Below are 19,944 nucleotides of genomic sequence, written 5' to 3' on the forward strand. Positions count from 1 at the left end.
GTATGGGTGTCCGGGCGGCCCGGCGGCGGCTCATGGCTGGGTTGTTTGTGCGGTGCTGTCACCACCCTCTGTCCGGCCCTGGGCGGCTGCACGGTACACAGCCGTACCGAGCGGAGGTGTCGCCGCGCCCCGTCACCGCCGCCGCCGCCGCCGCTGTCGGCTCCTCTCTGCTGCTAGCCGCGGCGGCGACCGGTGAGGTGTGGTTGCAGCGTGCGAGGCCAGACTGGGCAGAAGGGAGGGAAGGTGGCGGGTCACACGGAGACGGCTCTGACGGGTGGGGCCCGGTCTGTCTGTCTGGGCGGTAACCGGTGCGTCTGACCCTCGACCGACGGTGTCGACAGACTGTAAACCGACGGACAGGCGGACGGACGCAGTGCAGACACACAGGCAGACGGGCATGCAGACAGATGGGAATACACATGGAGCTGTGGAGGCTGCACATGAGTACAGCTGGACGAACGAGCAGAGAAAGAGACGAATTCAAAACACACTGAACACTCGTGTTGCGTCTCTCTCTCTCTCTCTCTCTCTCTCTCTCTCTCTCTCTCTCTCTCTCTCTCTCTCTCTCTCCCTTTCTCCCTTTCTCCCTTTCTCCCTCTCCCTCTCCCTCTCCCTTTCCCTCTCCCTCTCCCTCTCCCTCTCCCTCTCCCTCTCCCTCTCCCTCTCCGTCTCTCCGTCTCTCCCTCTCCCTCTCCCTCTCCCTCTCCCTCTCCCCCTCTCTCTCTCTCCCTTTCCCTCCCCTCCTCTCTCTCATCTCTCTATCTCTCCCTTTCCCTCTCTCTCTCTCTCTCTCTCTCTCTCTCTCTCTCTCTCTCTCTCTCTCTCTCTCTCTCTCTCTCTCTCTCTCTCTCTCTCTCTCTCTTTCCTCGACGCAGCATGCGCTGAGAGATAAGTGCAGAAGTCGTTGTTTCAGCTTTTGCAACCCAGCTTTAAGACTATTAAGCAATGCATTTTTTCGCTCCACGCTTTATCCTGCATAAGAGACAAGCTACGCTTAAGGTCAGGCTATCGGTGAGCGGAGGGGCGGCTTCATTCATCCTAGTTTCCCATGGGTATGCTAGAGTAAACATTAGAGTGTAAACCCATCTTGCGAAGCAGGAGCGGCAAAAGGCTGGGACCATTCACATTTGTCGTCGGTTGCTAGGCGACTCTGGTTTGCCGATCACATCCCTGTCCAGTGGCAGCGCTAGATCGCAGCTTCTTTCCCGTATAACAGGTTAGCTTGCACCTCGAGAAAATAATTGTCGCTATGCCACTCAGCACGGCATCCAGTCTCAATGCTCAGCTTGTCACGAGGACACAACTGATTGTTGACCTACCAGCGGCCTCTCTAGCAGCTCGTCAGGTGATCTCACTCAGAATCTGACGCCCTTTTTCCCCGCCGACTGTGTTGGCAGTACCTGTACCCGACCGTGCAGCAGTTCCTGGCCAACGGCTTCGTCATGTCGGTGGTGGCCCTGGTGGCGGCGCTGGCGCAGGGCACCTTCTCGCAGTGCTGTACCCACGTCATGGTGACGGAGGGAGTCCGACTCCGCAGCGAGGTCCAGGTGAGTAACGAGCGAGTGGTGGTTTCGTAGAGAGTTGGAGGCGGGTGACCGAGTGAGTAGCGGGGCGAGGTGCGGTGGTAGCCAGACGGGTGGGTAGGTAGTGGTCCAGTTGTTCAGGCTGGATGATAGAACCTCTTCTCATAGAGAAATTGTGGCTCAGATTTGATGGTGAGTTGTACTGTTCGGCTTGAGATTGCTGGTCATGAACCCCTGTGTGATTTGTTGTTGGTTCAAGGTGCTTAGCACCGCGACGAAGCGCGATGCAGATACGCGTTTTTTATAGCGTTCGGCAGGTTTTGCGCAAGTCGTGCTGTTTAGCAATCACAAAGTTTCCAGGGGGAGGGAGGGGGGGGGGGGCAGCGATAGTTTGAACCAAAACCCAGCCTGCCAGACGAGGAGTTATATCTGACGGACGTGGGTGAGAGAAACGGACCGGCCTGTCTCCTCCCGGCCACATATCTAGACAGTCTCTGCCCCGAGTTCCCGCTGACCCACTCTGACTCACTGAGTCTGTGACTCTGACTCACCGAGTCAGTGACTCTGAGTCATCGGGGGCGAACAGGAACCTCGAGGGAGTGGAGTCGGTGTTCCCCGCAAAAACTGGCCGCACGGCAGCCTCACAGTGGCCTCAGCTATCGACTCGGCGGTCACATCCGGGGCGCTGGGTGGAAAACATGTCACACGTATCCGCTGTCTCGACCTCTGGGTCCCCTCTGGGTCAACAGGGAAGGAAGGAAAGACAGAACCGCAACTAACCGCGCAGGATCGCCTTGCCGTCTGCCGTTACCGGCGACTTCCGTCGATAGCAATAAACACTGCTGTCTGGTTTCCCCAAACACCCCGTTGTGGCCTCTGCGTCACCCACATCTCCTGCGCCGCCCCAGCGTTCAGCAGGCATCACTCATGGCTCGGCTGCACGGCGGTGTTGTGGCCAACGGCGCGCGTGCTCGTATATTAGTCTGCTGAAGGTTTACGTTGGTCCGTCGACAGCGCGGCTGGACTCGAACCGGGCTGTGTCAAGGCGGTTCGACTAAAGATCGATGAACGATGAGCTGTGGTCAGGCGAAAATGATCTGTTGTGTGTCAGTGAGTGTGTGTGTGTGTCAGAAAGATCCCGATCTTTGAATGGTCGTATTGTACGACAGATCCCTATCTTCTGCGGTCGTGGTGGTGAAAGGAACTTCTAGCCAGGATATCTCCGGGGGAGCTAATATGTTTCTGTGTGAAAGCTTTGTTGTGTGGATATTCAGGAAGATGAGGCAATTATCTCAGCGGGCTGCACCAGCACTGCCGATGAATGGCTGGTGTCTGGGCCAGCCGGCAGTGCCGCCGGCCTGGGTGGGGTCACAGGGCCATTGTTTAGATGATGACAGTTTGACGGGCCGCTGGTGTGTCGAGCGCTGATGGATGAGGCGGGAGTGGTGGGGAAGGAGCGAACGGCACGGAGCGGGGTTTGTAAAACACTGTTAGTGGGGCTGATTGTTCGAGAATGACGTGGTGTCATAGTGGGAGAGAAAGGGAGAGAGAGAAGGGAAGAGGCAGGGACGGGGAGAGGACTCTAGAGTGCGAGCGAGAAAGGAAGGAAGAAGGAGAGTAGAGAGAGGGGAGAGGAGAAAGACTAAAGTAAACACGAAGACATACTTGCACCTTTTCACAGAGCAGAAAAAAGTAACCGTTCCGTCATGGTAATGCCACGAAAATCGAATTTCGCCCGGCTACGTAAATGTTCTGTGTTTATAGTCCCCTTTCTGTCCAACATGTCTGAGTTCAGGAAACTACGAAAATTGAAGTGAGTTCCTTTCGAGCAAATACCTCGATAGCCTATGGCTGAGACACCAAACAAGTAAGACCCAGCTGTAGCTAGTTGATTATCTGCTTCCTCCCGCAAATTTGGCTGATCACACTACCCTGTTCTAGCCTAGCAAACTCATTGTGTGTTATATAGCATTTGTCTTTACCTGACTTGTCGTGTTAACCTAATGCGTCGCACTGTCATTATCGTTGCGCTGTCACCTAACGCCTTTTGTACTGTTTCAGGCACTGATCTACGAGAAATCGCTGAAGATTCCGTGCATATCCAACGACCGCGGAGCGAGCGACGACTCTCCGGATCCGCTCAGCTCGCCCGGTAAATAAATAAATAAGCCACCCTCGCCGCTGCCACCGCCGCCGTCAGCGCGGTCCCTCCGTAACGTATCAGACCAGCGCCGAGCGCAGTAACCAGAGCGCAGTAATCGCAGTAACCCGTCAGATACCGAGTGGCGAGCATGAGGCTATCCGGGCTGCTCCCGTCAACGTAATATCGAAGCTCACAAGCCAGACGTTCCAGATCAAATTGCAGTAGCTGATCTATGTAATACAGTCATCGAAAATGCCAGATTACTACTGAAGTTTGCTCGTCGTACTCCCAAACTGTCCAACTCAAATCTTGAAGTCTACGTGCCATGGGCCAGTCTGCGTGCCATCCAGTCACATTTTCTCACAATGTCCCACTTACGGCAGTAGGCATATTAATAGAATACATGTCTTATGAATAATGACTGGATGATTGCTTCATTTCTTTATTCGACCCGTCAGTCACCAATTGGTATCGATGACAGAACTCTACGTTTCCCATATCACTGCTGTTGAGTCCGCCACCGCCCCTAACCGTCCCGTTTTTCGGCTGTCTTCAGATGAGACGGATCAGGGTGATCACGTGGGGAACATCACCAGCCTCCAGACGGACGACGCCGACAACCTCACGGAGCTCATATGTCAGACGCACTACGTCTGGGCCATCCCTCTCAAGGTCAGTGAGGTCACCAGGGTCACAGAGGTCACTGAGGTCAGAGAGGTCACCAGTGTCAGAGAGGTCACAGAGGTCAGAGAGATCACCAGGGTCAGAGAGGTCACAGAGGTCAGAGAGGTCACCAAGGTCAGAGAGGTCGTTGACGAATTATTGGAATGTTGTGCAATTGTTATGGAAGGTTGTGATCAGGGCTGCGGAGTCGGAGTCGGAGTCGGAGTCGGAGTCGGTCGGAGTCGACAGTTGTGACCGGAGTCGGAGTCGGAGTCGGAGTCGATTTTAGAAACCCGAGCCGGAGTCGGAGTCGGAGTCACCGAAAATCTGTCGACTCCGCAGCCCTGCTAGGTCTGCGGAGTCGGAGTCGGGAGTTGGAGTCGGTCGGAGTCGACAATTCTGCCCGGAGTCGGATTCGGAGTCGGAGCTGGTTTTTGAAAGCCGGAGTCGGAGTCGGAGTCGGAGTCGCCGAAAATCCATCGACTCCGCAGCCCTGGTTGTGATTGATTGATTGATTGTTGAGTAGGTGCTTCGGTCCGCGTGGACCATTTCGCACCATAATGGAAGGTTGTGCTTTGATGTGGTTGTGATGGATGTGATATGTAACGGGATCGTGCGTGTGTTTTAAGGTACAGAAGTCGCTAGTCGGGGTTCTATTGCACATGGTCAGATAGGTCACTGGTGATCATTGTGCTTTACGTAAGAAAAGACGAGGTATATTTTGTAGGACAAGCCAGAGAAGTCACTAGAGGGGTCGTCCTGTACTCGCAATCTTACAAGACGGCAGCTAGACTCACCGGATGGGCTTATGCAATGCAACCTTTGGCTGTGTTTTTGCAATTCGCCTTCGATTTTCATGCTGAATAACAAGGACAGATAGTGGGCGGTTTGGTGGCGCATGTATGTTCTCCGGCCATCCGGTCAGGATGTGGTGTCCCGATTCAGTCTGTTCCGGTCTCCGGCGGCCCGGGCCGGGCCGGGAGAGGGCCGGTGAAACTGACCGACCACTAGGCGATGGCCGCTGGGGTGAGCCGTCACTGCAGTGGTGGATGGGTGCGATTTCCGGGACATCGCTGCACAAATTTAGTGAAGACCCCTGCGAAGAAGAACGTACCGCCGTTTTTTCCTCGTCCATGGACGGACCGGTCGCCGCATCCGTGAATATTATCAATATCTGGTATCAGCCAATTTGATGACCCGTATCTATCTGATCCACGGTATGAAGCGTCATCCACGCGCTGTCATGTGGCCTTCATCCTCGTGTTTGATGAGGCTCTGAGGCTAGATAGGTCGGTCAGCGGAAGCTGACTTTTGGTGCTATCAGAGGCTCACTGTACGTTGCACAATGAACGCCTTAAAATAGTAGCGAGCTCGGCGCCAGATGGGTGGGGAGAGGATCGTGCTGCCCGGCTGAAAGTGATATCATGGGTGGTGTAATGTCTGTCCTGCTGGGACGATTAATGAAAGGACGGTGACATTTGGTCCGGGCGAGAAACGAAACAGCGTAGTGTTTGTTTTGTGTGGACGCCATGATATCATCATCCTGGCGAGTGTTGAAAATAAGCATCATTTGTGACGATGTATGGGACAACTCAAATTCCTTATTCCTGGCTGATCCACCATATAGTGAGAAATGTCGGGCCGGCATTCAACCCACATGCCCAATGTTTCTACCCGATGACCGTGGATCAACTGGCCTATGATACCTACGTTTAGCTGAATACTGACAACTTGTCGACCTCTGCTGGCCCCTGCCGACCTGCCAACACCTGACCTGTGACCTCCCTCCGTCCCCTGTTCCCAGATCGTGATTCTGCTGGTACTCATCTACCAGCAGCTGGGGGTCAGTGCCATCATCGGCGCCCTCGTGTCCATCGTCGTGTTGACGCCGCTGCAGTTCGTGGTCGTCTGGTTCCTGCAGAAGAACAAAAAGGGCCTTCTGGTGCGTGTGACAACAGATAAACTCGACAGTCAGCTATTGGGGCGCTGCCGAGTCGGTTAGCGGTCGACTCTGTACTGAGTCAGTTGATTATTGCTGTCGGTCAACGCTCGGAGATAACTTAGGATAAAGTCCACAACGTTTGATTCTTTTTACTTCACTGAGCTTACTTATTCTCTTCAACTCCTTTCTAACGCGACGCCACAGTAGGTACGCAGTTCAGTTGCAGAGCTCCCACTCAGCAGTAAACTGCCTGATCATTGTATGGTATCATCATAAGATGCGACCGCTCTGTATATTTTGTCTGGCGGACTGTTTCACCGATTAAACAACTCATGTGACGATTGAACCTGACTAATGATTGGTAGTTGTCGGGTGCAGCCACAACGATTAGTCTTCCTTACTACCGGCACTGGTACCTTTCAATAGCACTTTTGGCCTGCGCTGTTATATTGTCGTACAACAGTCAACAATCACATCAACGCCTATTTGATATACCATCGACGACACAAACAGACCATTATCCAGCCTATACATTAAGTGAAAGGCGCCATCCATCCTGTTTAGATAAAGGCGGCGAAAGTCTTTCGCAGTGCAATAGCTAGCCTAGACTTGTGAATAGTTCTTATTTTTTAACCCTAGAACGCCTAGGGGGGGGGGGTTGTATCAACCCCCCCCCCCTGAGGTTTTTTCGAAGTGCACGCTAAACGGCTTGTCGTAGCGGGCTGAAATTTTCAATACCCTCTGGGGCAACCTTTGCGCATCTTTTGCCGAAAAAAATTGATCGGGTCATGTCAGGTCACGGAGTTATGACGTCATAAGAGGTACAGCCTCCGGCCGACAGTTACCAAACGTGTGCGCCGAATCCCTAGGTTTTCTGCCGGTGATACCCACATTGTTTGATGGATCATGATGAAACTTCCCATGCATGTTGGGGCAAGCATTGGCTATCGTGTGGTGCAAGAAAATTGACCGGGTCAGGTCAGGTCACGGAGCTATGACGTCACAAGAGGAACAGCGTCCGGTACTATTTTTGAAAAGCGCCCGAACCACTATTTTGCTAATTCTTGTCACCTCAATGGGAATATGCAGCAATATTAGCTTCTATAGGGAGCAAATGGACCTCCCAAATCCAAAAATACAATCAGATTTCAAAAATTTAAATTTTGATTTTTCGAATTTCTGCCGCCGACTGTGACCTTGCCGACTTCCGGCGCTCCCAACGCGCCATTTTTAGAGCTAGGGAAACGAAATACATACCAAACGGTAGAGAATTGATCAAGGAACACGATAGTGAAGGTTTCAAGTCGATATCTCCCACCGTTTTGCCGCAATCGCCGCGGAAAGTTGAAAAAGTTTGATTTTTTCGGAAAATTTGACCTTTGACCGGTCATAAGTAGGTCAAATGTTGACCTAGGACCAAAAAATATACCACCAATCGCGAGATCTCGTTGAGAGCAATCCGTTGGTTTTTTCCGCTAAGCTCTACGACCTTCCGTTTCGAAACGCCAGGGGGGGGGGGGTCGTAACAACCCCCCCCCTGGTCGTTCGTGTTATGAGAAATGGCCTGGTCGTGCGAGGGTTAAGTGCCGACAAGTATCCCTTTCAGGCTTATACCCACTTATGGTGTGAACGTCAACAAATGTTTTTTTTTTCGTTTCAGAAAAAGGGCGACGAGCGTCTGAGCCTGACCGCCGAGTTCGTGGGCGGAATTCGGATGCTCAAACTGAACGCCATGGAGTTTGTGTACAAGGACAAAATCCAGAAGATCAGGAAAGCGGAGCTCAAACTGCTGATGAAGGACTCACTCTTCTGGGCTCTGAACAGTACGTCATGTGGGAGGTCATAGTTTGGTGGAACGGGAGGCGTGTATGGTGAGGACATACACGGCCCTGTATGGTGTCATGTATGAAATAAGGACGGAATTTCTTATCGATGACGGTGTTGTATTCCTTTAATACTTCTTGTATAGACCAAAACGCATGTTTTCTCTGGCCTGCCGTGGACCGTCTCCCTATTGTACTTCTGCAATCGACTTGTACCTAACCTAACATGACCTGACATGTGAGCTGATCTCTGATCTGACCTGACCTGTGACCTCCTGTGCCTCCACTCTCTGCCCGGCAGCGTTCCTGACCCAGTCGTCGCTGACCGTGGTCACCGTCACCACCTTCGGCCTGTTCGGCGTCCTCGGCCACGAGCCGCTGGTTTCTGCTCGCGTGTTCAGCGCTCTGGCGCTGTTCAACCAACTGACCGTGCCGCTGTTCGTGCTGCCTATCGTCGTCAAGGCACTCATTGACGCCAAGGTGAGGCGGGTAGGGGACGAGTGTGTGTGTGTGTGGGGGGGGGGGGTAGTTGGCAGGGGCGTAGAGGGTCGATGGTCATTGCTGAGGCTTTTATTTATGACGTGGGATTTAATGATTAGGTACTCGAAAACTGATTCAAACGGGTCAACTGGGAACGTGTACGAGTAGATGCCGAGCTATCTGAAATGAGTGGGCAGTTAGGGCGACATTCGATAGCCGCCGACTTATTTTGTCTTTTTGCGTATTTGGATATTTGATGTAAAGTAAACCAAAATGACTCGCACAATGTAACTTCCTTCTTCCGTGTGCTCTACTATCACTTGATTTGCTTGTGCGTACATTTTTTGCGCTTCCGGGAAGTTTGCCCAGCGCACGCACGTTTTGTGCACACGGAAACGCACCGAGCACACAGTTGCACGCCGTGCGGTCTGAGTCGGCGCGGTTGATAGTTTGCTCGTGTGCAATATGTGCATTGCTAATTGCATTTTCAGTGCAAACTCTACGCCGATTTGTCTGGAGTCAATTTCAGCGATAGGCTGCAGTGTTGTCGTGACCTAATAGTCGCGGATTTATGCAAATCCGCAATTTCCGTCTGTCCGATACAGACCTTCCCCTCGTTCCAGTGGATCCCCCGTTATCTCCCTCCCCTGGAACCCATATTACATCGTTCCACGGCCGTCCAACGTCTGTATCTCGGCTGCTGATGTCATGTCAGTGCCATGTATGTAGTGGGCCGGATGCGGCCCCGGCGGCCGGCGACTGGACCGTCAGTCGCTGTTTACCTCTGAGACGATGTCCGGTTACTGAATGTTGACGGTAGTGCCAGATTGCGCTCCTGTGTTGCCGCCGGCCGACAGAATATACCGCAACTGGTTACGGGTGATTAGTGCGAAATATTCCATAGAGGTGTTCAGTCACGGATTGTACTAGCCGCGGATTGCGCAATGAAGCGTAACTAGATGAGCTTTTTCGTGTTAATGCTATGGCGTATAGAATATCAACCACCCTAAATATTCCATGTGTTAGTGTTTTGATGATGACTGACGACGCCTTAGAAATCACGCGTCACACTGCTAGCTTTGATATTTGAAGTTGTCGTTGACAACTTCAGACTGGCACAACAAGCTCGTCTACCCCGAAGACTAAGCGCTCTCCAGTCGAAAGAATCCGACCGTCCGCCTCCAGGCTAATGGTCTTCTTTTCTCTGACACTGCTGAAGGCTTCCCTGCTACCTTCTCTCACCCCCGCCCTGCTGGACACTGTTCTTTCTCACCCCGCGACTGCCCTGCTGGACACCGTCCCTCTCACCCGCTCTCACTCTGCCGACAGGCGAGTATTCGCCGTCTGACCGACTTCCTGGCACTGGCTGACGTCGAGGGAATTGACGAGGAGCCGCCGCAGACGGTGGCGCTCGCCTCCAAACTCTCCATCAGGCTCAAAGAACGCGACGCGTCTCGGGTGAGTGATGTCTCGTGGATGGGGTGTAAGAGTGGAACATGCATGTAGTAAGGTAGGGTTAAAGAAGTGAAACTTCAGGGGAAATGTAATGTGAGCTATAGACGGACATGTGAGCTAATGACATGAATTTGACAACAGCCGGAGCTGGTAGAGGTAAGGGTAGGGATCTGGGATCACTGCGCTGACAAATTCTCAAACTTGCATACAGAAATGCTACAACAGTTATAACAGTTGAATGTGTCGCATCTGTAAGCCAGCTCTGTCACTCGGGTAATTGTTGGTATGTTTGGTTTGACTCTTGGTGTTGGATGTCTCGCTGAAAAGTCTCGAGTGTGACAGCGGACTGGTCCAAACATCCCCTGGGAACTCCGAACCACGCAGGGAAACTTGGCTGCGTGTCGGGAAACCCACGCGCGGCTGGCGTAAAGCGGTGTTTACACTGCGACTTTGTGTACTCCGATGCGTAAACCGTCACTGTGTATCTATGTGGGGTCTCTTCACGAAGTCTGCGTACCACAAAGGGGAGAGTCCGGCATTGACAACCACGCAGTATTGGATGTCTCAGCCCAGCATTACCCGGCGTTGGGAGATGCGCTCATTAATGTGACACCAGCGCTGTAATGCAGGGCCCATAGTGCGTCAGCAGTGCTCGGTGTAATATTGCATCATTAATGGAGTGCACAAAGTAATGAGCGGCCGTCAATTCAGTGTGTGGCTGCTCTGAGATCGTCACATGAATTACTAAATACGATTGGCCTTCCACTTTGTCTCATTAACATCTTCGATAGCGTAATCATCAGCAGTGTCCATGTCGCACGGTGGGATGTATAGGTAACGTGGAAATTACTGTACCTACCCCTCCAGCTGTTTTTGAAGTCATCATTATGGACAATCGCTCACCTCTGACGCACATATTTCTGTCGGCTTCGCTGTTAGTTTTTACTGTCCAAGTGTATAACAGCCCAGCTTTACTGATATCGCTGATATGTGAATCGTCCCTTGTAACTCAACTCTCTATCAGTTCTTTTCAGCGTCTGATCCGCCTCGCTCCCTCCCTGCAGACAGACCTCCGTGGTGCCCTCAGCTGACCCTCCCCCTCCCCGCAGAGACAAACCTCGGTGGTGTCCTCGGCTCCGACCGGCCGACCGACCAGCACCTCGTCTGTCGCCTCACGGACTGAACTGCCTGACTCTGCACCGCGCCGAGAACGCCCCACATCCCTGGAACTCTCCTCACCGGCGACTCTGGGACCGAGACTCTCCGGATCCCCGGCCTACGCGTGGGGGAGCCAGGACTCTGTGTTTAAGCTGGAGGAGATTCCGGAGGGTGACGAGGAGTTCACGGCGACGGAGACGAGTGAGGAGTCGACCTCGTCCTCCTCTCCGTCCCCCACTGGAGGAGAGGGAGATGATGACGGAGGAGGAAGGGATGGGGATGGTGGACAGGGAAGTGGTGGAACGGATGGTGATGAGGGAGGAGGTGGAACTGGTGACGGCGGCGCCGGCAGGGAGGGTGGTGATGGAGCCGGTGGTGACGGTGGTACCGATGGTGCTGGTGCGGACAGTCAGGGTGGCAGTGAGCGGCGCAGGACGGCGCCGGCCTCACCATCCCCGACAGACGGAGCTCGGGACATGGAGGAACGGGTAGCCACCGAGCCGGGAACACAGCCAGCCGGTAACAATTCCGACCATATTACACCCGCGGTCAACGGGAATGCCGTCCACCTGACCCAGCCACCCACCAACGGAGCGGCGGTGACCGCCTCGAACGGCTCGGTCGCCCGCGCCTCTCCGCGTCCAGCCGACCAGCCGGAGGGCCGCGGGGCTCCGTGGCGCTTCCCACTGCCCACCATCACCCCCAAACCGGCGCTGAATCTGCAGGGCGTGCGGTTCACGGAACCCGGGGAGGACGCGCCGCCGTCCGCCGGCGCGCCGCAGACCCCGGCGGTGACAGTGACGGCGGCCAGCTTCTGCTGGCGCTGCGGCGGAGCCACGGCGCTGCGGGACGTGGGCCTGACGGTGCCGCGGGGGAAGCTGACGATGATTGTCGGTCCGATCGGCTGCGGGAAGTCGTCGCTGGTGACGGCGCTGCTGGGAGAGCTGTGTCGGACGGCCGGCAGCGTCACTTGGGCCAGGTGAGACGCACGGCGACGAGGGAGTGCTGAGGAGGTAAACGGGTGGTCTAGGAGACAGTTTGTTGAGAAAGGGCGGGCAAATCATGTTGATAATGTACTTGACACATCACAAAAGGTGTCTTAAAGGACAGCTATTTTTCAAGCATCGATGTGATGTGTTAGCGTTGAGTAACGGAAAACAGGTGAGTGATTTATCGTTATTTCAACGTCAAAATTTGTACGTCACAAAATATGTTACAACTTACAATATCAGTTACACTGTGGTCTGCACGTCAATATACAAATGGTAGTTTGCCGTTCCTGACATTTTTTTTTTATCCGCTTTACTCCTCTTTTCAGAAACACGACATTCGCCTACGCCTCTCAATCTCCATGGCTTTTCAACGACTCTCTGAGGGCAAACGTTCTGTTCGGCCGCCCACTGAAGAAGGGCCGGTACCAGCGCGTGCTGACGGCCTGTGACCTGCGGAAGGACATTGAGCTGCTCGGCGCGGACGAGGACAGCACTGCCATCGGCGAGCAGGGCAGCGTACTGTCCGGCGGTCAGCGGCAGCGCGTGGCCGTGGCGCGCGCGCTCTACTCCAACGCCAACTGTGTTATACTGGTAAGCAGCTGGGGGTGAGGGATGCTAATATCGCTCGTGGTCTCTAATTGATCAGAGCATAATGCCGTGTCATGTGTATTTTAGTGGAGTACGGCGGGATAAACTGAGTCCGTACTCTGCCATTGTGGGCTCAGAGCTCAGATCTGACGCTTGTCGTGTGGGCATTGTCGTGGGATAAATGGGGTCATTTCGACGTGTGATGCACTGAAATCTGAGTCCGCTCTGTGTGGGTTATACCGTGAAATAGTTCAGACCTGTGTCGTGGGATGCACTGACGCCGTTAGCCCGTCTCGTGTGGGGGCTCTCGTGGGATGGCTCGGACCCATGTCGCAGTGGATACATCCGGTACCACTCCCTGTTGGGTCATCGTTAGGGACTAAAGTGGGCGGAGGTGCGACTTCTGTGGGTTTGCATCGTCGTATTCCATGATAAATGTTCGTCCGTTTCTCTGTAGTTAGCCCTCTGAATCACAAGGATTAGTTCATCCTCGTACTAGAATGTGGTACCTGCTAACCTTCCAAATGCAGAATCGCTGATAGTTCGGCCGCCTGTTGCATCGTGGAAAGCTGCGACGTAATCCTGATTTATTCTATGGTACTGCATATTGTACACAGGTCATATGTCATTAATGCGACAAAACGCTGGCTTACAATAGTCACCAGCGTACTTATTTCGATAACTGACGCTTTCACGTTCACGTGTCAGGTAGTTTCTATCATTGTTCCCTACACCCCTGACCTTCGCCCTTCGCCGTTCCCCAGGATGACCCCCTGTCGGCGCTGGATGTCCACGTGGGCCAGCACGTGTTTGAGAACGGCATCAGGAAGATGCTGCTGAAGGAGGGGCGCACCGTCATCCTGGTGACACACAAACTGCAGTACCTCAAGTACGCCGACAAGGTGCGTGGTGTCATCGCCTGGCGCAGCTCGCGAAGCCGATGGTAGAATAAACGCGGAGGTAATATCGAAAATACCCGAAGAGTGGTTTTAGTTATCACGTTTAGGAACACTTCTTTTTATATCTAATAGCGCAGGTGATTTTATCATCGTTCCGATAGATACCAAACAGCCAGCGATACCTATCCGCGCACTGCTCCATAGCCAGTCACACTCATCCCTTCTGCTCCGCAGATAATCGCTCTGGAGGCGGGCCGGGTGCGCCAGCAGGGGACCCTGCAGCAGATCGAGGCCGCCGAGCCGGAGCTGGTGAACCGCTGGCAGGAGCTGATCCGACTCGACCAGCAGCAGGAGACCAAGGAGGCCGCCGCCGAGACGCGCACGGCACGGGAGCGCTGGCGACTCATCCAGGTCATACAAAAGTTCCGCAGACTGCCGGCGGTGAGTGGCCAAAGGACGGGAGACTCTCTGAGGGTGTGTGTGTGGGGAGAGGGGGAGGGGGCAGACTGCCGGCGGTGAGTGGCCAGAGGAGACGGGAGGGGGCGGGGGTGAGCAGACTGCCGACGGTGTGCGGTAAGCAGTGGCGAAAATGGATGTTTTGAATGAAGTGATTTGATTTGAGATGGCTCGCCATCCGAATAATGACGTCACCGCTTGGTAGTGTTACAGTTTTTACGGGTTGTTGACTTGCTATGTTGTAAACCAATGCCGTTCTATCGCATACACTCTCTTCTCAACAGCCGTTCTGACCATCGCACCCCCTCTCTCCGCTACAGGAGGGGCCGGCGCTGCCGCGCGACTCGTTCTCGGTCCGCCGTTCGGCTCTGCGGCGAAACACCTCCCTGCGCCACCAGGTGTCGCACCTGCTGCCCATGAGTCTGGACGACGGCGAGGAGTACAGCTCTGCACCGCGGCGCCGCTGGACCACCTCGGCTCGCCGCGGCCGCGGCTGGGACCTGCTGGCGCGCCAGTACGGCCGCTCCAGCTCGCTCCGACCGGCCACCCCGGGCACCCCTCAGTCGCTGACGGACGGAGCGGAGGGCGGCGACCCGGCGGCCGCGGCGCGCCGCCAGACCCTGCAGAGGATGGCCTCGCTGCCGCCCACCATGCCGTCGCCGCGCGGCCCGGCACGCAGCGGCTCCGTCTCGGAGGCCGGCAGACGCTGGGCGGACGGCCTCCACCGACTCATGGGCAGGTGAGGGACGCGGACGGCGGGAGGTCTGCTGAGAGAAACCGGACTACTGGGTCTGCTAGAGTAACAGCTGTTGTCGAAGTGCATCATTCTAATACCTCTTCCCCGCGAGGCTGACTTTTCTCGACGCAGCATGCCTTTTCCGCTAAGGGCTTTAGGGCATTCGTCTCATATGATGGATAGTAATAAAAACGTCTCTTTCATTTTACCATGCTTAGAGCATTATGCCGTATATCATTAGGGAAGCGAATGCAGATTTGTTATATTGTCGCCTTTCATTATCGGGTTATCACCGATTAATGGACTGAGACGTCACGGCGCACCAGTATCTATCGGGCCTTCCTCCCCACGTAACACCCGTCACCCTCCGGTCCACAGGCCGTCTCTGCGCTCCAGCTCGCGTCCGACGCCGTCGTCTGAGGACCTGTCGGGCCACCCGCCCTCCGACCAGCTGACGGCGCTCGTCTCGCTGGATCCGGAGCCGCCGGCGGCCCGGCCCCAGGTGTCGCGCAATGTCTCCATAGCGTCCGCCCACAGCGAACAGACCTGCGATGATGAGGAGGGTGAGTGGACGGCCGTGGGCGCACCAGTATCTATCGGGGCCCCCTCCGCACCTAACACCCGTCCTCCTCCGGTCAACAGGCCGTCTCTGAGGAGGCACAGGGATGTGTGGTACACGGGGCGGGGACGGACGCTAGTCCTTTTCGCGATTGTAGGACAGGCTGGTCGAAGGGAAGAATCCCTCAAGGCTTCTGTTCTTTGGTTTTTATGGTTAAGTATTTGTACATTTTTTGTTCAATATGTATTAAGTGTAGCACTTGTATTCTAAAGCATCGTGCTTCATCTTTTTTACTCGATAGATTTTAAAGGAATGTTCAGCTCCATGTGTTAACCAAGTTAAACGTTTTGGGATGTGCTGGGTGAATAGCTGCTGACGTATTTCGTCGCGTCTGGTTCTGCAGAGGCCGAGGTGGACTCGAGGCGATTCTCCGAGGAGGAACGGGAGAAGGGCAAAATATCGAAGAAGCTCTACCTCAAGTACATCCGGGCGTGCGGCTGGGGCTTCGGAGCCCTCTATCTACTCATGTTCCTGCTTACTCAGGGTCAGTGTGGTTTATAATAGGCTACTGTATAGTCAATTGTCTGGTCGTCATACATGAACTGTTGTGGAATCTAAAGACAAGGCTGAACCGACACTGCTGCCATTTTCTATCTTTTACTTGGCATTTTATGCGGAAAAAATCCCGGTCAGTCTCGACCGCACAGCTTTCGTTTCTGCCCGTCTCTCGCCGGCTTCCACCTAACCTTGTCTCTCCTCCCAGGGATGCACTTCTTCATGGACTACTGGCTGAGTTTCTGGAGCGAGTCGGCCTCCGAGTGGAACATCACCCACGCCCGCCAGTGGCGCCAGCGGCAGGCGGCCGCCGAGGCGCGCAGTACCGTGCTGCCTCAGAACGTCAGCCAGGCGTACGACCAGTACGTGCAGCGGCAGACCCGGTACTACCTGACCGTTTACGCTGTGTCGGGCGGCGTGGCCGTGCTGCTGGCTCTGGCGGCCAACGTGAGCGGTCAGTACGCAGGGGCGCGCGCCCGCCGGCACCTCCATAACAGACTGCTGAACGCTGTCACACGCAGCCGGAAGGAGTTCTTCGAGCACACGCCGGCCGGAAGGATCATCAACCGGTTCTCGACAGATGTCAGCTTCATCGACAAAGTGCGTGGTGGGAGAAGGGATGAGAAAGGCTGGCTACGAGCACGTGTTTCACGTATAGCGCGCCGTTAGGACCGTATCGGGCGTTGACCAGCTGTAGGATTATTGCATGGCGACGATAGTGTTGTTGGTCTATTGCGGCGAGTTTGGATGTCCAACTAAGGCAGTCAGGCTGCATCTGCATATCGGGCCTGAGCAAACTAAAGCATTTGCATTTTTTACAGGATGTTGTAACTTGGACAGTTTGTTACTAATGCGTGAAGCGCTGGCGCAGACTGACCTCTGCCCTTTGCTGCGTTTCAGAAACTGGCGACGGCGATCCACATCCTGCTGTACTTTGTGCTGCAGTGCGCCACAGCCGTGGTGGCCAACACCATCGTCAACTGGTGGTTCATCATCATCGCCACAGTCATCGGCTTCATCTACTACTTTCTGCAGAGGTTCTACCGCACGTTCGCCATGTGAGTCGCTTGAACGGGACGGGGGTGGGTGATGGGGTGACTGAGGATTTGAGGGAATATATGAGAACATTGTGACGCGCTCTGTTGGAGTGTGACGAACCGTCCATAGCAACTAAATAAAATGCCGCTAACTTTGACATCGGCAATACACTCCCGTGCCCCAGCTGCCCGCCAGTCTCTACTGATTTCCGCCCCCTCTCCTGCCCACAGCGAGCTACAGCGGCTGGACAGCATCGCGCGCTCTCCCATCCAGTCGCATTTCGCCGAGACCCAGTCGGGCTTGGCGGTGATCCGCGCCTACCGCTACCAGGGCCGCTTCTTCTCGGCGCTGCTGCAGGCGGTGGACACGCACCTGGTCACCTCACTGCTCTACGAGTGCGGCCAGCGCTGGCTGGGAATCGCATTGGTGAGTGATAGGAGGGGAAGAGGGCTGGGGAATGGAAAAGGCGAAGGAGAAAAGTGTGTTCTTGGAGCGGAGGGAGGAGAAACATTGGGGAGAGATGGTGGTGCACGGTAGAGCGGAGGGAACTCGGGAGTGGGGAGGGCTTAACGAGGAAGAAAAGGGACAGGCGATTTGATGATAAATTAAGTACGGAAATGGATGAAGCTATAATCAGTCTCACGGGCCTGTGTGTTTTCGAATGCTATCACAGCTAGCGATCTATCCATTGAAGTAGTGATATGAACTCTTGGGTGATCCTGTAGACGGTATCACCCCCCCCCCCCCATTCCTATTATCGGGCTGCACTAGATCTGCTAACCACCCTCCTGCCCCCTCCATCCACAGGACTATCTGGGCGCCGTGATCGTATTCGCGTCCAGCATCACGGCGGTGGGTGTGGCCGTGCACAGCGACCAGCTCTCCCCGGGCGTGGTCGGCCTGGCCATCAACTACACCTTGCTCATACCCATGTACCTGGTCTGGGTGGTGAGGTCGCTGAGTGACGTCGAGATGTACATGTGTGCCGTGGAGCGGGTGGAGAAGTATGGAAGCCTTCGGGCGGAGGACTACAGGCAGAACAGGATCGGTGAGTAGGAGAAGAAAAGAGGGGAGATGCAGGAAAGGAAGGGAAATAGAAGAGGGATAGGGAAGGGAGTCAGGAGAGAGAGAGAAGGAATGATGGAGAGGAACGGGAACAGGAACGTGACGAAAAAATCGAACAACAGTATTGAGGGGTCCAGGAGCCAGGGAACGCGATGGTTGAGCACCCCCGGGCGTGTGCACTAATTGTCAACAGTATATCGGCTCTTCGATGACTGTTGTCAGTGCAAAACAGTGTATTCGAACTTCGATCAACCAGTTTGCAGCCCGGCGGTTCGGTCTAAGCAATTTTTGCTACCAATCTGTCGTGTATGAACTCTACCCTTCAGAGATTGATACCGCCCGGTCACTGACCATCCCTCCCCCCCCCCCTCCGTGCCACAGTGGCCGACTACTGGCCGCGCCACGGCAAGATCGAGTTCTGCGGGGCCACCATCGGCTACAGTTCAGAGTCGGCGGCCCGGCTGCCGGCCGAGACGAACACGGCTCCGGCGGCGGCGGCCATGTCGGCGGCCGTGACGGCGGCGACAGAGGTGGCCGCCGAGGTGGCCGAGACGGCGCCCCTCACCCCCGTCACCGTCACCGTCCTGAGGGACATCAACCTCACCATCGAGCCCGGACAGAAGGTGAGAGATGAGGGCGCGGGAGGTGACTGTAAGGGGTCCCTGGAGCCACGGAAGAAAGATCGTATGACTGAGTGCAATAGAAAGAACCCTTGAGGTAACGCATAGAACCTCTGAGTGTGGCTGAAAAGTCTTATGATGGAGATTTTGCAGCAAGTAATGGAACCTAGTCAAAGCCTTCGGATCATTCGGATCTTCAAAGCTTTTGGATCAAAATCATTCGGAACGTAGAACGAACCCTACGGACCGTGCTTCTCGTCCCCCGGCTCTCCTTAGTTCGTAACACCACCATTCCCACATTCTTGTTCGTCTGTCGGCACTAACGATACCTCCGTCCGCTCTCGACAGGTGGCGCTGGTGGGCCGCTCGGGCAGCGGCAAGTCTACGCTGGCGATGGCGCTGTTCGAGATGTCTGACCTGCTCGAGGGCAGTATCAAGGTGGACGGACAGAGCCTGTCCTCGCTGCCGCTGCACGCGGTCCGATCACGGCTGGCGCTCATCCCGCAGGAGCCGCTGCTCTTCTCTGGGACAGTGAGGTCAGTTAGAGAGGATGACCGGGGGAGGGAAGGGGCGCTCATCCCGCAGGAGCCGCTGCCTCTGGGACAGTGAGGTCAGTTAGAGAGGATGACCGGGGGAGGGAAGGGGCGCACCGCAGGAGCCGCTGCTCTGCTCCAGGACTGTGAGGTCAGAATGTGGTGTGATATAGGAGTGGGTTGGGGTTTGGGAGGTTGATCAAACTGAAGTGGGAATGTCAATTAATGAATTAGTTCAGGGCAGCTATGAACGATGTGCAGTCGCGACTGCAATGCACGTGAGATCAGAACGGCACGAAATCGGGACTGCGTTTGAAGGCTGGAGGGCTGGGTTGGGTCATGAAGAGGTCGGAGAAGTCTGTGGCATTCAGCTGGCTCTGACTTTGTGTGTAGTCACAGCGAGCAACCTCTATCATTTCCTCAGGTCGAACCTGGACCCCAGGTGTGATATGTGTACTCACAGTGGTGCTCTGTACTATCCCCTCAGGTCGAACCTGGACCCCAAGTGTGAGATGACCGATGATCAGATGTGGGAGGCGCTGGAGCTGGTTCAGCTGAAGGACTTCATCTCCAGCCTCGGCAGGGGACTGGGTAAGTCATACAGCACAGCCCCTAGTCGGGTCGAAGCCGTAGTGACTTACATAGCAGAGTATCTGCTGGACATAGCTGTTCGCAATTCGCATAGCTGTCGCATAGCGGGGTACCTGAAAGTGAAC

General features: G+C 54.9%; 1 protein-coding gene across 1 annotated transcript in view; it reads left to right on the forward strand.

Annotated features, from left to right (window-relative positions):
* Nucleotides 1-19,944, forward strand: part of LOC122370548 (ATP-binding cassette sub-family C member 8-like) — a 35,658-nt gene that overhangs the window by 14,252 nt on the left and 1,462 nt on the right. Inside the window, exons 5-25 of the mRNA XM_043346226.1 lie at nt 1,398-1,547; nt 3,585-3,675; nt 4,223-4,338; nt 6,134-6,271; nt 7,932-8,094; nt 8,396-8,574; nt 9,904-10,032; nt 11,139-12,166; nt 12,506-12,770; nt 13,532-13,669; nt 13,901-14,107; nt 14,443-14,861; nt 15,237-15,421; nt 15,821-15,961; nt 16,181-16,572; nt 16,873-17,030; nt 17,241-17,436; nt 17,818-18,058; nt 18,457-18,698; nt 19,044-19,231; nt 19,716-19,819. Of these exons, the coding sequence (XP_043202161.1) occupies nt 1,398-1,547; nt 3,585-3,675; nt 4,223-4,338; nt 6,134-6,271; nt 7,932-8,094; nt 8,396-8,574; nt 9,904-10,032; nt 11,139-12,166; nt 12,506-12,770; nt 13,532-13,669; nt 13,901-14,107; nt 14,443-14,861; nt 15,237-15,421; nt 15,821-15,961; nt 16,181-16,572; nt 16,873-17,030; nt 17,241-17,436; nt 17,818-18,058; nt 18,457-18,698; nt 19,044-19,231; nt 19,716-19,819 (4,870 nt within the window). The remainder of the gene's footprint in view (nt 1-1,397; nt 1,548-3,584; nt 3,676-4,222; nt 4,339-6,133; nt 6,272-7,931; nt 8,095-8,395; nt 8,575-9,903; nt 10,033-11,138; nt 12,167-12,505; nt 12,771-13,531; nt 13,670-13,900; nt 14,108-14,442; nt 14,862-15,236; nt 15,422-15,820; nt 15,962-16,180; nt 16,573-16,872; nt 17,031-17,240; nt 17,437-17,817; nt 18,059-18,456; nt 18,699-19,043; nt 19,232-19,715; nt 19,820-19,944) is intronic.

This window comes from Amphibalanus amphitrite, unplaced genomic scaffold, assembly GCF_019059575.1.
Source record: "Amphibalanus amphitrite isolate SeventyFive unplaced genomic scaffold, NRLGWU_Aamphi_draft 000035F_arrow, whole genome shotgun sequence".
NCBI classification, from domain to species: domain Eukaryota; kingdom Metazoa; phylum Arthropoda; class Thecostraca; order Balanomorpha; family Balanidae; genus Amphibalanus; species Amphibalanus amphitrite.